We start from the raw sequence: 16,725 nt of genomic DNA, 5'->3' as shown, positions 1-16,725 counted from the left end.
ACTTATCTGTAGATAAATATAAACTGCCTGCATGATAGAGGCTCAGTCAAACTCAGTCAGATTTCAAAGTAAAGATGTTTTCCTAAAATACGTTAAAATTTCCTTAATTTAGGTTTAGGGAAAGAACATAAATTATGTTTTTTAAATACAGAACATTCATTACTCTTTACATGATTTTTTTTTTCTTTTCTTTCTTTCTTTTTTTTTTTTTTTAGACAGGCTCTTACTCTGTTGCCAGGCTTGAGTGAAGTGGAATAATTTCAGCTCACTGCAACCTCCACCTCCCAGGTTCACGCCATCCTCCCACCTCAGCCTCCCGAGTAGCTGGAACTACAGGTGCATGCCAGCATGTCTGGCTAATTTTTTTTTTTTGGTAGAGACTGGGTCTTGCTCTGTTGTCCAAGTTGGTCTCAAACTCCTGGGCTCAAGCTCTCCTCCCACCTTGACTTCTCAAAGTGCTGGGATTACAGGCATGATCCACCATGCCCTGCCAAAATATTTTCCTTAGGGGAAAAAACAGGGCTTGAATAAACACCATTAAAAACCGATATAACCCTATACTAGTAGAGATCAGGATGCAGGGAATCTGGTGTTTGACTCAAGTCCACTAACCTTCATCCTATTTCTGAATATTCGTATCATGATCTATAGTATTTCATGTTTTCCATTCTTCTAAGGGACACAAAAATATCTAGTTTTTGTGTTTGCACAGTGCCTTTCAGAATGTCCCACCCATGGAGTAGCAGTTATGCACACTTTCACTTGCCTGCCAGCCTGCCCTGGAGGAAGACAGTACAGCATCACACCCACACTGAGAGTCGTCTTAGGGTTAATCACAATCAGCTGAAACACAGGGCTTTGCAACGACTCACTCTCTTTGGCACAGGGATGACTCAGGACAATAAACAGAAGCCCCTAATTTAGGAGAAAAATAAATATCCAAATAGACTGTCAAGAGTATGTCAGGAAAAAGAAAGATCTGGCAGAGACAAAAACTAAACAATTAAAGCAATGATCAATAGGCTCTAAAGTGTCCAGGATTTAACCACGGCTTCATTTTCTTCCCCGCCATCTAGGAAATGTTGAGATTATTACTGGACTGGACTTCTGGCTGCTGCTGCTGCTTCTTCTTTTTTAAATTAGACACGGCCTTGCTGTGTTGCCCAGGCTGTTGTTGAACGCCTGGTCTCAAGGGATCCTCCCAACTCAGCCTCCCAAAGTGTTGGGATTACAGACATCAGCCACTGCGCTCAGCCAACTTCTAGCTTTAGCTTCTCCTGCTTCCGGTTCCCAGTGTTTGTTTTAGCCAGTCCCGCCAGGCATGAATCTGATTCATCAATTTCCTTCTCCTTAGATAGTACTACATTTCATGTCATTGATCATTTGGGGAAATATTGGCAAAGAGAGAATGAGGACATACATGTGCAGGGAGTGCCCAAATTAGAAATATTCATTTGTAAATTGGTTTTTGAACATTCAGAACATGTTTTCCCATAAAAACAATCTTGTATGTGGTGGCTGGTTTCTCAGACCAGTACACAATAGCCTATTTGAAACCCTGACACTATTACTCTCTATTAAGGGTAAGGGTGACCAAAAAAAGATACCATCACCTGTGGCTGTTTCTGTGGGAAAATGTGTTAAAGATCTCTCCTGGCTTTAAAATTATAGGTTCTAATAATAATATTACTCTGTGTGTGTGTGTGTGTGTATATATATACACACACACACACACATATATTTACAGATTTTTTTTTTTGAGACAGAGTTTCACTCTTGTTGCCCAGGCTGGAATTCTATGGCACGATCTCAGCTCACTGCAACCTCCGCCTCCAGGGTTCAAGTGATTCTCCTGCCTCAGCCTCCCCAGTAGCTGGGATTACAGGCATGCGCCACCACACTTGGCTCATTTTTGTATTTTTAGTAGAGACAGGGTTTCACCATGTTGGCCAGGATGGTCTCAATCTCCTGACCTCGTGATCCGCCTGCCTCGGCCTCCAAAAGTGTTGGGATTACAGGCGTGAGCCATGACATCCAGCCAAATGACTGAATTTATTAATGAAAATAAAATATTTTTATATTAGAAAACCACTGAGGTGACTCAGGAGGCCAAAGCAGTAGGATAGCTTGAGACCAACCTGGGAAACATAGCTGAAGACCTCATCGTCTAAAAAAATTAAATTGAAAGTTAGCCACTGACCTACAGCCTGAATGACAGAGTGAGAACCTATCTCTGAAAGGGAAAAAAACTGAGGATTTAAAAATGTTAAATGCTATACAGTTAAGAAGAGGCTGACAAACTATGGCCCACTGGGTACATCTAGCCCAACACTTTTTTGGGGGGGGACAGGGTCTCACTGTCACCTAGGCTGGAGTGCAGTGGCATAATCAGCTCACTGCAGCCTCGAATTCCTGCCCTCAAGCAATCCTCCCTCCTTTGCCTCCCAAAGCACTGGAATTACAGCTGTGAGCCACCATGCCTGGCCCCAGTGCTTATTTTTCCATGGCCAATAAACTAAGAATGTTTTACAAATTTTGAAATGGCTGAAAAACATCAAAGAATAACATTTTCTGACATGTGAAAATTAATGTATGAAGTTCCAGTTTCAGTCTCCATAAAGTTTTATTAGAACAGCTACATCCAGCCATTTGCATACAGTCTATGGCTGATTTGGAGCCACAATGGCAGAGTTGAGTATTTATAACAGAGATTGTAAGGCCAGCACAGCTGAAAATATTTGCTATCTGGTCATATATGGAAAAAGTTTATCAATCCCTGCACTAAACAGTGAAATAAATAATAAAATATTCTTTCTGTTTTTTTTTTTAGACGGAGACTTGCTCTTTCGCCAGGCTGGGGTACAGTGGCACGACGTCGTTTCACTGCAACCTCCGCCTCCTGGGTTCAACCAATTCTCCTGCCTCAGCCTCCCAAGTAACTGGGACTACAGGCATGCACCACCATGCCCAGCTAATTTTTGTATTTTTAGTAGAGATGGAGTTTCACCATACTGGCCAGGATGGTCTCAAACTCCTGACCTCGTGATATGCCTGCCTCGGCCTACCAAAGTGCTGGGATTACAAGTATAAGCCACCATGCCCAGCATAAAATATTATTTCTGAAGACTGGCTTTATGGGGAACTTTTACTTACTATCTTACACATGTCTATGTGAAATGTTTTAATATCAAGTGGGTATTAATGTTGTAATATAAAAGGCTTAACATTATTTAAATGTTTAATAAGTAAATTCTAGGCCAGGCGTGGTGGCTCACACCTGTAATCCCAGCACTTTGGGAGACTGAGGCAGGTGGATCAGGAGTTCAAGAACAGCCTGGCCAACTTGGTGAAACCTTGTCTCTACTAAAAATACAAAAAACTTAGCCGGGCGTTGTGGCAGACGCCTGTAATCCCAGCTACTCAGGAGGCTGAAGCACAGAACTGCTTGAACCTGGGAGGTGGAGGTTGAATTCTAGAGATGAATTCAACTGTCAGTCAGTCTGTCTGTCTGATGAATTCAACTGTCAGTCTGTCTATCTATCATCTATCTATCTATCTATCTATCTATCTATCTTTTGTTGTTGTTTTTTTGTTTGTTTGTTTTGAGACACAGTCTTGCCCTGTCACCCAGGCTGGAGTGCAATGGCACGATCTCGGCTCACTGCAACCTCTGCCTCCCACGTTCAAGCGATTCTCCTCCCTCAGCCTCCTGAGTAGTTGGGATTATAAGCACCCGCCAACATGCCTGGCTAATTTTTGTATATTTTAGTAGAGACAGGGTTTCACCATGTTGGTCAGGCTGGTCTCGAACTCCTGACCTCAGGTGATCCACCTGCCTCAGCCTCCCAAAGTGCTGGGATTACAGGCGTGAGCCACCATGCCCGGCCTAGTTAATTATTATTATTATTATTATTATTTTTCTTTTCTTTTGAGACGGAGTCTCGCTCTGTCACCCAAGCTGGAGTGCACTGGCCAGATCTCAGGTCACTGCAAGCTCCGCCTCCCAGGTTCACGCCATTCTCCTGCCTCAGCCTCCCGAGTAGTTGGGACTACAGGCGCCCGCCACCTCGCCGGCTAGTTTTTTGTATTTTTTAGTAGAGACGGGGTTTCACTGTGTTAGCCAGGATGGTCTCGATCTCCTGACCTTGTGATCCGCCCGCCTCGGCCTCCCAAAGTGCTGGGATTACAGGCTTGAGCCACCGCGCCCAGCCAATTATTATTATTTTTTGAGATAGAGTTTTGCTCTTGTCGCCCAGGCTGGAGTGCAGTGGTGCAATCTCGGCTCACTACAACCTCCACCTCCTGGGTTCAAGCAATTCTCCTGCCTTAGCTTCCCTAGTAGCTGGGACTACAGGCGCACACCACCATACTCAGGTAAATTTTGTATTTTTAGTAAAGACGGGGTTTCACCAAGTTGGCCAGGCTGGTCTCAAACTCCCAACCTCAGGTGATCCACCTGCCTTGGCTTCCCAAAGTGTTGGGATTATAGGCATTAGCCACTGCACCTGGCCTATTATTTTTGAGAGAGGGTCTCACTCTATCGCCCAGGCTGGAGTACAGTGGTGCCATCATGGCTCACTGCAGCCTTGAACTCCTGGGCTCCAGTGATCCTCTCACTTCAGCCTCTTGAGAAGCTGGTATTACAGGCATGTGCCACCACACCTGGCCACAACTGTCTCATTTAAAGGAGGAGAAAGGTTAGGCTCAAGATTATGTGATGGATTACATAAGATCACACAACTTTTAAGTTCAATTCCACAGATCCTACTAGGCTAGGGAAAGATGCAGTCTTTGTGTTCAGAGCCTCTGGATGCTGATCCTCTCACCATAATCACCAGGCAAGTCAGTCTCTACACAAATGCTAAGCCTGCTGCTATTTTCTCTGCCCACGGCTTCAATGGTGAATACTCAAGTAGTTATTCATTACTCCTAGACAACTACTTTCCCACTGTAACCAGACTGTGAGTCAAGGCTTTTTTTTTGAGACGGAGTCCCACTCTGTTGCCCAGGCTGGAGTACAGTGGCGTGATCTTGGCTCACTGCAACCTCTGCCTCCTGGGTTCAAGCAATTATCCCTGCCTCAGCCTCCAGAGTAGCTGGGATTACAGGTGCATGACACCACATCTGGCTAATTTTTGTAGTTTTAGTAGAGATGGGGTTTCACCATGTTGGCCAGGCTATTCTCCAGCTCCTGACCTCACGTGATACGCCCACATCGGCCTCCCAAAGTGCTGGGATTACAAGCGTGAGCCACTGCTCCAGGCCAAGACTTTTTTTTTTTGAGATAGGATCTCACCCAGGCTGGAGTGCAGTGGTGTGATCATGGCTCACCACAGCCTCGACCTCCTGGGCTCCAGGGATGCCCTGAACTCAGCCTCCTGAGTAGCTGGGACTACAGCTGCATGCCACCATGCCTGGCTAATTTTGTATTTTTTATAGTGATGGGCTTTTGCCACGTTGCCCAGGCTAAGATTTTTCTTTTTTTTTTGAGACAGAGTCTCGCTCTGTCGCCCAGGCTGGTGTGTAATGGTGCAATCTTGGCTCACTGCAACCTCTGCCTCCCGGGTTCAAGCGATTCTCCTGCCTCAGCCTCCCAAGCAGCTGGGATTACAGGTGTGCACCACCACGCCCAGCTAATTTTTGTATTTTTAGTAGAGGTGGACTTTCACCATATTGGCAGGCTGGTCTCAAACTCCTGACCTCAGGTGATCCACCCACCATGGCCCCCAAAATGTTTTTTATTTTTTTTATTAATACAACATATTTTATATATTTATGGGGTACATGTATTTGTTATGTGCTCAGAGTATATAATGATCAAGACAGGGTATCTGGGGTACCCATCACCTTGAGAATCTATCATTACTATGTATTGGGAACATTTCAAATCCTTTCTTCTAGCTACTTTGAAATATATGGTACATTGTTGCCAACTACAGTCATCCTACTCTGCTACTGAATCTTGGAGCTTATTTATTTCTAACTGTATGTTTGTACCCACTAGCCAAGACTATTAGTACAACAGCTGAGTAACTGTATTTGCTTCTGTATGAGAAGACTAAAGCCTAAGAGTAAAGCATGTTGGCTGGGCAGTGTAGCTCACACCGTAATCCCAGTACTTTGGGAGGCTGAGGTGCGCAGATTACCTGAGGTCAGGAGTTCGAGACCAGACTGGCCAGCATGGTGAAACCCCATCTCTACTAAAAATACAAAAATTAGCCAGGCGTGGTGGCGGGCACCTGTAATCCCAGCTACTTGGAAGGCTGAGGCGGGACAACTGATTGAACCCGGAAGGCGGAGGTTGCAGTGAGCTGAGATCGCGCCATTGCACTCCAGCCTGGGCAACAAGAGTGAAACTCCGTCTCAAAAAAAAAAAAAAGTATTTCTGGGATCATTTAATCATCCTTCCTAAGGCTACTTAATCACCGTGATGTGGTTGGGAGTCAAGTCTGATAACAGGCATAATAGTTCTCAGTTCAAATCCACAGCTAGAAATAAATACTTGCCCTCAGGTCCTATAGCCAGAAAATTTACCAAGTAATCACTGTACCAATACTTATTTTCATCCTAAATTTCAAGAAAGGACAAACATTGTTATCCAATTTTGAAAAAAGATGCCACAGGGAAGGTTTGTTCATTACTACTTATGACTTATCACTCTCACTTAATAAGACCAACAGTAACACACAAAGTAAACACAAAGTGGTCCCAGCCAGTCATTACTTACCATTTCAGAATAGGCTTTGTGACAGACTGAAGCTTGGTAAGAATCATCAATGTGTATCTTTTTCAAGAGTTGACCAGTTTTTAAATTCCTTAGATAACAAAAATAAATAAGTTGATCATATTCTTCCAACAAACCAGTTTTCAGAAAATATTTTCTTATTAATCATAGCATGCTTTAGGAGGAGACCAAGGAAAAAACTAAGGGCTCCTTAGTTTTGTTCAGTTATAGATTTAGGTAAAAGTAGAACTGTGGGTTAATTTTGCCAATAGTTTAATTTGATAGATTAAATCTACTATGCCCCTAGGGATAAATCTCTCCAAATTCCATGAGGAAAGTTGCATCATCTCATTCAACCTGGTATTGAAATCAGGCACATGGTATGGCAGTATCATGATTTTGTGACACATCTTGTTATGTCTAAATTTTCCATGGAAGACAATGGCCAGGAAACCAAATTTGGTAGGGCAAGAGACTACACCTTAAATTTAGAGACTTATAATTATATCTCTATTGCATGTATTTATACTACAGCTAGACCAAAATAACGGATAGAAGGAAGGAATGAGGTGGAGTCAGGAGAGAGGGGTGAATATAAAGAAGAAAAAAGATAAAGTTTGTTGGAATCACTCCCCAGCGTTTTTTGTTGTTGTTGTTTTTTTGAGATGGAGTCTCGCTCTGTCACCCAGGCTGAGTGCAGTGGCGCCATCTTGGCTCACTGCAATCTTCACCTCCTGTGTTCCAGCAATTCTTCCACCTCAGCCTTCCAAGTAGCTGGGATTACAGGTACCCACCACCATGCCCGGGTAATTTCTGTATTTTTAGTAAAGGCAGGGTTTCACCAAGTTGGCCAGGCTGGTCTTGAATTCCTGACTGTAGGTGATCCGCCTGCCTCAGCCTCTCAAAGTGCTTGGATTACAGGCATGAGCCACTGCACTTGACCTGCTTCCCAGCTTTATTAAGGATTTGTGACACTGATAACTGCTTTGTCATGATACTCTATTTTTTTGTTTTTGGAGCTTAGGGTCTTGCTCCATTGCCCAGGCTGGAGTGTGGTGGTGTGATCATGACTCACCATGGCCTCAACCTCCCGGGCTCAAGCAATCCTCCCACCTCACTGCCGCAAGTAGTTGGGACTAGAGGTGTGTGCCACCATGCCTGAATAATTTTTTAATTTTTTGTAGAGACAGGGTTTCACTATATTGCCCAGGCTGGTCTTGAACTCCTGAGCTCAAACAATCCCCCTACCTCAGCCTCTCAAAGTGTTGGGATTACAGGTTTAAGGGACTGCACCCAGTTCGTTATTCTGTTGATGAAAAACTTTCAGTTGGCTCCCATTAGCCACAGTATAAAGTCCAAGTTTTTTTTTTTTTTTTTTTGAGATGGAGTTTTGTTCTTGTTACCCAGGCCGGAGTGCAATGGCACAGCCTCGGCTCACTGCAACCTCCACCTCCCAGGTTCAAGCAATTCTCCTGCCTCAGCCTCCTGAGTAGCAGGGATTACAGGCACGCACCACCACGCCCAGCTAATTTTTGTATTTTTAGTAGAGACGGGGTACACCACGTTGGCCAGGCTGGTCTCGAACTCCTGATGTCAAGTGATCCACCCACCTTGGCCTCCCAAAGTGCTGGAATTATAGGCGTGAGCCACTGCGCCCGGCCCCCAGGTTCATTTTAATGGTATTTACACCTCTCATGAATTCAGCAGTGCAATATTACATTATCACTCATTGCTCCATTTCCTAAAATCTTTCTGCCTGAAGAACATATTATGCATTTCCTTGACTCTAGACTTTGCTCAAGCTATGCCTTCCAATGACCCCTGCTCCCCCAACTCCCTGCTGCCCATTACAGAACAGTTCCCATCCCTGTTACTGATGAATTCCCATCCATTTCTTAGGGCCTAGTTATATCCCACCCTCTCCAAGCTGCATGAACTCACTTGAGACTACAGCAGTCCACAGTCATCTCCTCTCCTTTAATTCTGTCCATATACCTCATTTGGTATGTAATATACTACTGGCAATACTGTATCATGTATTCACTCAACAAATACAGAATTCTATGGGCCAGGGACTGTGTATAAAAAACTGAAGAAGGAAAATTAAATTTGTATGTGCATATGCAAGGTTTTCCTCCTATCAGGGACACCAGATGGGTGTTCTACAGAGTTTCATACATGGTCTGTATTTAAAATTGTTCTTTCCTCAAATCCCAAATCACTTAGTCCAAATCTATCACTTTGACCTTGTGTGAATTATAAAAAGAATGGTAGTGAAATTGTTGGCTTTGATTGTAAAGGCATCTTATTTACCTACTAGATTATAGGGGCCCTAGGACCAGAATTCGTATCTCATTCATCTCTGCATCTCTCACAGAGAATGGGACATAAGTAGAGACCCAGATATCTACTGAATGTTTGAAAGATATTAAATGAAATGTCTCAGTGAATATGGACAGCAAGACTTCCTTACACACTGGCCCCTCAGCGTTTAAGAATGTTTTAACATGTTTATTTGGTATGACTTCATTGTAAACATTAAGCTTAAGAAATATTTAGACCTTCAGCATAGTTTCCAAAAAAACCACCTGACGCTTCAGTATAACATGAATCACTTTAGACATCTAACAAATCAGGAGTTAAATAAGAACAAATACTACATGTAAGTATAAAATTATACAAAACCCAAAAGGTAAGTAATAGCTTTTGACAGACAATATGATTAATACATCTTTGAGTAACTACCCTAAACATGGAGCTAAGGCAGGTGCCAAGAACAGATATGAGAAAGGGTGCCTCATAACCAGAGAGGATAAACAACACAAAGCAGCAAATACTAAATTAAAAATAAAGGCGGGCCAGGCGTGGCAGCTTATGTCTATAATCTCAGCACTTTGGGAGGCTGAGGTGGGAGGATCACTTGCATTAATGCATTAAGCACTTCTCGACCAGCCTAGGCAACGTGGGGAGACCCTGTCTCTACAAAAAAAATGTAAAAAAAAAATTTTTTTTTTAAATTAGCCAGCATGGTGGCACGCGTCTGTAGTCCTGCTACTCAGGAGGCTGAGGTGGGAGGACTGCTTGAGCCTGACAGGTTGAGACTTCAGTGAGCCATAATCATGTCACCATACTCCAGCATGGGCAACAGACTGAGACCCTGTCTCCAAAAAACAAAAACGAAAAAACAACCAAAGCAGTATGAATTCGGAGAAGGAAACATCAGTGAAGGCTGGGATGGTACAACAGAACTCAAGATAACTGTGGGGCTGAAAATATCCCCTAAGGGGAACTTAGAAGCCAAGCATAGAAATCCCTCCCAAACTTCCCAGTACTCTAGAAGGCCAACATGGGAGGGTTGCTTACGTCCAAAAGTTCAAGACCAGCCTGGGAAAAAGAGCAAGACCCTGTCTCTACAAAGAAAAAGAAAAAGAAAAATTAGCCAGGCATGGTGGTGTACATCTGTGGTCTCAGCACTTTGGGAGGCTGAAGTGGGAGGCCTGCTTGAGCCCAGGAGTTAAAGACCGGCCTGAGTAACATACCAAGTTCTCATCTGTACAAAAAATTTAAAAATCAGCAGGACATGATGGTACGCGCCTGTAGTCCCAGCTACTCAGGAGGCTGAAGTAGGATTCCTTGAGCCCAGAATTTTGAGGTTGCAGTGAGCTATGGTCATGCCTATACACTCCAGCCTGGGTACTGAGTGAGGCTATTTCAGAAAGAAATCCCTCCCCAACCTCAAATTCCTTTGTGACCTCTTATATACAAAATGCCAAAGGATACCGATAGAAAAAGGGTAGAACTGAGGGATGGGAAGAAAAAAAGGAGGAAAGGAGGATGGCAGAGCTGGAGAGAACATTTTTGTACTAGAGCATGGGGCAAATAAAAGCTGAAGGAAAGCAAATATGGTCCCCTGTAAAGGTTTTCTTTTGAGGGATGAGGGTAGGGTTGGAAGAAAGAGTATTTACAAAGTAGTAGAATGAAAAATGACCTGTGTTTGAGCCCAGGCATTTGAGGTTGCCGTGAGCTACGGTCACGCCACTGCACTCTAGTTTGGGTGACAGAGTAAGACACAGTCTCTAAAAAAATTAAAAAAAAAAAAAAAATGAAGTTTGAATATTGATTAATGGCAAGAAGACAAACTACTAGATTATTTTAACAGTTCAGGAGACACATAATGAAGGTGTGGACTATGGGAATAACAGAAAGAATAGAAAAGATAACTTCTGAAAGAGCATCGTCCTCAAATAACACCTCTGGGTAGAAACCCTGGTGAATGTGCTCCAAGTGGCCAAGTGCCGCCCTTGACATCGGGACATCTGAAAACAGGGTCTTCTGGCAGATCAGAACATAGCCAAATTTCAGAGGCTTTCTGGTGGGAAGGGCACATTGTTTCTCTCAGGGGCCATGCTTTTCTAGTTTATTTCTAGAAGGTTAGGGTTGTAAGTCACCACAGTATTTAAAAAAGAAAAACAAAAAATGGTTAGGGTTGGATGGTACAGAAGAGCTAGGGTAGTGGTCACACTAATATCATAACTTCCTCTTACCAAGACCCATTCTGGCCCCAAGGAAACAGTTAATAGACAAGGCTTCTGAGAAAAGAAACAAAATCGATCTATTCTCCTAATACAAATTAAACTTGCAAGTGCCTGTGGCTGGGTATGGTTCTCCCTGTAGTCAGAAAAGAGATGGCTGGGGACTCCTGTGATGGTTTCCCTATCACAAATTTGTTAATTTGGTTCCTGTGTGATCACACTTTTTTCTTTCCTTTTTTTGAGACAGAGTCTCACTCTGTCACTCAGGCTACAGTGCAGTGGCACGCTCTTAGCTCACTGCAACCTCTGCCTCCCAGGTTCCAGCGATTCTCCTGCCTTAGCCTCACACCACCACGCCTGGCTAATTTTTGTATCTTTAGTAGAGACAGGGTATCTCTAGTAGAGACAGGGTATCTTTAGACGCTACACTTTTTTTTGTATACTGAGTAACTTTGGACTGTATCCTAGTTCCAGTGATATTAATATGTTGCAAAAGCTTTGTATTCTGTTAAGTTCCTCTGAAAAACACTGATGTTTTTTGTTTTTAAAAATATTTTTAGAAAAGGAATTTTAACATTTACTGAATACCTCCTATGTGCCAGACAATATGGTAAGTACTTTTTAAATACAGTTCTATTGATTTTTCAAAAAATTATTTATGTTTTTTGAGACAGAATCTTGCTCTGTCACCCAGGCTGGAGTGCAGTGGCGCAATCTTGACTCACTGCAACCTCTGCCTCCTGGGTTCAAGTCATTCTCCTGCCTCACCCTCCTGAGTAGCTGGGATTACAGGTGTGCACCACCACGCCTGGCTAATTTTTGTATTTTTAGTAGAGACGAGGTTTTCCCTTGTTGGCCAGGCTGGTCTCGAACACTTGGCCTCAGGTGATCTGCCTGCCTTGGCCTCTCAAAGTGCTGGGATTATAGGCATGAGCCACTGCGCCCGGCCCTGATTTTTTTGGTTGTAAGTTTGTCTGTCCTAGTAAACAGTTAACTTGGCTGAACTCGAACTCCAAATGCCGAAAGTGAAGTTCAGTTCTTTCAGTCTCACCTGAGCTGCTTTGACTCTGACACATCCAGTTTAAAGGGTCAACCAGATATTTAGGTAAATATTATAGCTAGAAGTTAGGGTTCTTTTTTTTTTTTTTTGCTCTCTCCTTTTTAGGACTTTTCCCCTCCCTTTCTAGCAGCTGTGATCACCCTGAACTCTGTCTGTCCTTTAGTTCTCTAAGTCAGTGGGACAGATCTTCTATTAGGCTTCCAGTCACCCAGTGAGCAGAGTGGGCCTTGCCTCCTAGCTTAAAGCCATAATAGGAACGTTGCCTAGTGTCATTCCCTTCACCTAAAGGGAGAAACCCCTCCAGTATGTTTCTTCTTTTTCTTGCTTTCTGGTGCTTTTAGAAAGTTGTTTTTTGTATTTTGTCCAGAGTGTATAGTTATTTGAAGGTAGAGAGTTGGTCTGACAGAAGCTACTCAACCACTAACCAAAAGCAGAAAGAAGTGTACATCTTTCAAAATAGAATTCCATTTATTTTTAAATAGTCTACTCAGACTGATCTTTTTTGGTATATCTCAATTAATATGATGTTGTTGGTAAAACAAGTATATAGTATCTGACAAAAAAACCACAATCAGGCCAGACACAGTGGCTCACGCCTGTAATCCCAGCAGTTTGCGAGGCCAAGGCGGGCAGTTCACTTGAGGCCAGGAGTTCAAGACCAACCTAGCCAACATGGCGAAATCCCAGCTCTACTAAAAAATACAAAAATTAGCCGGGCATGGTGGCTCACTCCTGTAATCCCTGCATTTTGGGAGACTGAGGCAGACATCTGATAACTTGAGGCCAGGAGTTCAAGACCAACCTGGCCAACATGATAAAACCCTATCTCTACTAAAAAATACAAAAATTAGCTGGATGTGGTGGCACATGCCTATAATCCCAGCTACTCGGGAGGCTGAGGCAGGAGAATCGCTTGAACCCAGGAGGCGGAGGTTGCAGTGAGCCAAGATCACACCACTGCACTCCAGCCTGGGCAACAGGAGGAGACTCTGTCTCAAAACACAACAAAAACAATAAGAGCAACAAAAAATCACAATCATGTTTACACATACTCTCTTATTTAATCTTCACAACACCCCTGTAAAATGAGAGGTGTATCCTCATATTACAGATGACGGAACTGAGGACCTAGAGGGAAAACTTACCAAATAACAATGTTGTTCATAACAGTAGTACCAAGGAGAGCTTCTTGCATCCCTTGGACCTCGGCAAAAGTTAATATAGTCTCCTCAGGGGGCATCAAAAATTGGTTTTCTTTGCCTCTGCAATTAAAATAGTATGAAAAGTCAGTACTTTGCACTAAAGCAGCTTCTAGGTAGCCCTTCTCCACACTGTTGAACTGTGCATAATATAAACTAACCAAATACCAGGAAAAAAAAATCTAACCCAGAAAATGTGTATACTAAACTTTCTACAATGAACATATATTACTTCCATATTATCTACTTAGATATGCTGCAAGCACCTCAAATTCATTATATTCAAAATTAAACTTGTTAAGTTTCTCTTTAAACCTTTTGTTTCTTTCTGCATTCCTATCTCAATGAATTGCACCACCATCTAATAATGTCCAAGTTTCAGGGTTGGTCACCACTTAAGTGACCACCTAGACTGGGAGGAAGGAGACAAGGAAAATATCCACATTTCGGGTTTGGTCACCATTCAAGTGACCAACTCTACCATGTTGATATTCTCTCCTTCCTCTTAATCTAGTCAATCACCAAGTCCCAGCAATTTTATCTTCTCATCTCTCAGAAATCTATCTGCTTCTTCCCATCTCCACTAACATACTCCTAATTTAAGCAAACAATTATCATCTCTTGCAATAGATCATGAATAAATAAGTCAAAGTTCCCTGCCCTCCACTTTTAGAAAAGACAGATGGATAATAACAATGAAGTGTAATTGAAAAATAAAAATAAAGTATAATGAGTATATGATAGAGAAGATGCTGTTAAGTTCAGTTTGCAACATTTTGAATTCGAGGTGTTCCCAATATGTCTAATAAATAAACCTACAGGTCTAGAGCTCAAGAAAGAGCTCAGAGGTAGAAATGTATGTTTGCAAGTAGTCAGCACCAAGATGGTCAGTGAAGCAATGGACTCCAAGTGTGTGGAACGAGGAAAGGGTCTAGGGCCTTAAGGTATTTCTATATATTTTTTAAAATATCTGTGTGTGTGTGTGTGTGTGTGTTTAAGATTAGGTCTCGGTCTGCTGCCCAAGGTGGACTGTGGTGGCATGATCACAGTTTATTGCACCCTTGAACTCCTAAGCTCAAGTGATCCTCCCACCTCAGACTCCATAGTAGCTGGGACCATAGGCATGCTCTGCCACACCCAGCTAATTTTTAAATTTTTTGTAAAGATGGGGCCCCGCTATGTGGCCCCAACTGATCTTGAACTCCTGGGCTCAAACTTCTGCCTTGGCCTCCCAAAGGGCTGGGATTATGGGCATGAGCCACTGTGCCCAGCAGAGGTATTTCTAACATTTAAGGGACACACAGAGATTTCAAAGAAGACTGAAGAACAAACTACATTTGCTGAGCCTCTCCCCTTCTTTGACTTCATCCCTGACATGTCTGACTTGCACCTCACTAACCTGCTTCTATGTCATAACCTAGTCTTGATGCCATACATGCTTATATTATACCCACAGCACAGAAAAACAAGATCTTAGTGACCCAACTTTCTCTGAAACCTGTGATAAAATTATTCTTCATCTAATAGTTAAAAATCAATCAATGCTTTTCTTACCCTCTATCTTCTGCAAATGTCATGACTTCTACTTGTTGATCAGAAAGGGTCCCACTGCTACTAACTAGCCTCCTCTTTGTCAGGCCAAGCACAGCTTTTATATTTCCAGACTTCAGTAGTACTTGCTTTTCACTTTTATCATCAGAGGAACAAAGCAATGCCCTAAGCCAAATATAAGGAAAAATGGGGTGATGTCAGGAGTAATCTTTTAACATTAAAGGACTAGGTTCACCTTTTTTTTTTTTTTTGAGTCGGAGTCTTGCTCTGTCGCCCAGGCTGGAGTATAGTGGTGCAATCTCAGTTCACTGCAACTCTGCATCCCAGGTTCAAGCGATTCTCCTGCCTCAGACTCCTGAGTAGCTGGGATTACAGGCACAAGCCACCATGCCTGGCTAATTTTTCTGTATTTTTAGTAGAGACGGGGTTTCACCATGTTGGTCAGGCTGGTCTTGAACTCCTGACCTCGTGATCCACCCACCTTGGCCTTCCAAAGTGCTAGGATTACAGGCATGAGCCACCGTGCCCAGCCTTTTTTTTTTTTGAGACAAAGTCTCACTCTATCATCCAGGCGGAGTGCAGTGGCACGATCTTAGCTCACTGCAACCTGTCTCCCGGGTTCAAGTGATTTACCACGTTGGCCAGGCTGGTCTCAAACTCCTGACCTCAGTTGATCCATACACCTCGGCCTCCCAAAGTGCTGGGATTACAGGCATGAGCCACCATGCCCAGCCTAGGTTCACATTTTAAATAGAAACTTCAGTCACTGATGTCATTCTATTCATTTTTTTTTTTTTTTTTTTGAGATGGAGTCTCGCTCTGTCGCCCGGGCTGGAGTGCAGTGGCCAGATCTCAGCTCACTGCAAGCTCCGCCTCCCGGGTTTATGCCATTCTCCTGCCTCAGCCTCCCGAGTAGCTGGGACTATAGGTGCCCGCCACCTCGCCCAGCTAGTTTTTTGTATTTTTTAGTAGAGACGGGGTTTCACTGTGTTAGCCAGGATGGTCTTGATCTCCTGACCTCGTGATCCGCCCGTCTCGGCCTCCCAAAGTGCTGGGATTACAGGCTTGAGCCACCGCGCCCGGCCAATTTTTTTTTTTTTAAACAAATCTCTCTCTCTTCAGATCTTTCAGATTCTTTCAAGACTCAAGTCTAGGTTATTACCTGCACTCAAAACCAGCTGACAGAAACAAAGATGAAGGAAAAACAAATCAGCCATTGGGAATTACATACCTGATCTCTCTGATTTCCAAATTTCCCAAAGCTACACACACAAGATTATATACATCAGGCACTGGAACTATCTGTAATACTGGAACCTAAATAAAACAAAGCAGCCAAAAATTATACTTGGTTTGTTTCATTTTCGTTTAATCCAGATTTTCCAAAATTTATCACATTCTTTTGTATTCTTACTGTACAAGAATAGTTTTCATCATTTGAAGGCTCAGAAAAACACTCTTTTTATTAGCTGTAAATCTAAATAAACTATATGCATAATAGTGCTTACTGAACATTTATGTAATGCAATGTATAATTCTAACAATAGAGGAATAATGGGGTATATTCTGGCATGTGAATGAAAAGAATATTTATGTAGCCATTTAAAAGTATATCTATGTTCACTGAACAAATATTTATTGGGCACCTCTGTGCAAAGC

At 42.9% G+C, this 16,725-nt stretch overlaps 1 protein-coding gene across 7 annotated transcripts in view; it reads right to left on the bottom strand.

The window, feature by feature from the left end:
- The window catches only part of PALB2 (partner and localizer of BRCA2), a 37,827-nt gene that overhangs the window by 4,114 nt on the left and 16,988 nt on the right, over positions 1 to 16,725 (bottom strand). For 3 of the 7 annotated variants that reach the window (XM_033217737.1, XM_033217735.1, XM_033217739.1), the window contains 5 exons: positions 16,298 to 16,383; positions 15,070 to 15,231; positions 13,462 to 13,578; positions 6,728 to 6,815; positions 761 to 915 (listed from right to left, as the gene is read on the bottom strand). In XM_033217737.1, coding sequence (XP_033073628.1) covers positions 761 to 915; positions 6,728 to 6,815; positions 13,462 to 13,578; positions 15,070 to 15,231; positions 16,298 to 16,383 — 608 coding nt within the window. The remainder of the gene's footprint in view (positions 1 to 760; positions 916 to 6,727; positions 6,816 to 13,461; positions 13,579 to 15,069; positions 15,232 to 16,297; positions 16,384 to 16,725) is intronic. The other 4 variants (XM_033217738.1, XM_033217736.1, XM_033217741.1 and 1 more) reach the window with 3 other exon arrangements.

This window comes from Trachypithecus francoisi, unplaced genomic scaffold (genome assembly GCF_009764315.1).
Source record: "Trachypithecus francoisi isolate TF-2019V2 unplaced genomic scaffold, Tfra_2.0 Lachesis_group10, whole genome shotgun sequence".
NCBI classification, from domain to species: domain Eukaryota; kingdom Metazoa; phylum Chordata; class Mammalia; order Primates; family Cercopithecidae; genus Trachypithecus; species Trachypithecus francoisi.
This window is presented reverse-complemented; position numbering and strand designations above follow the sequence as displayed.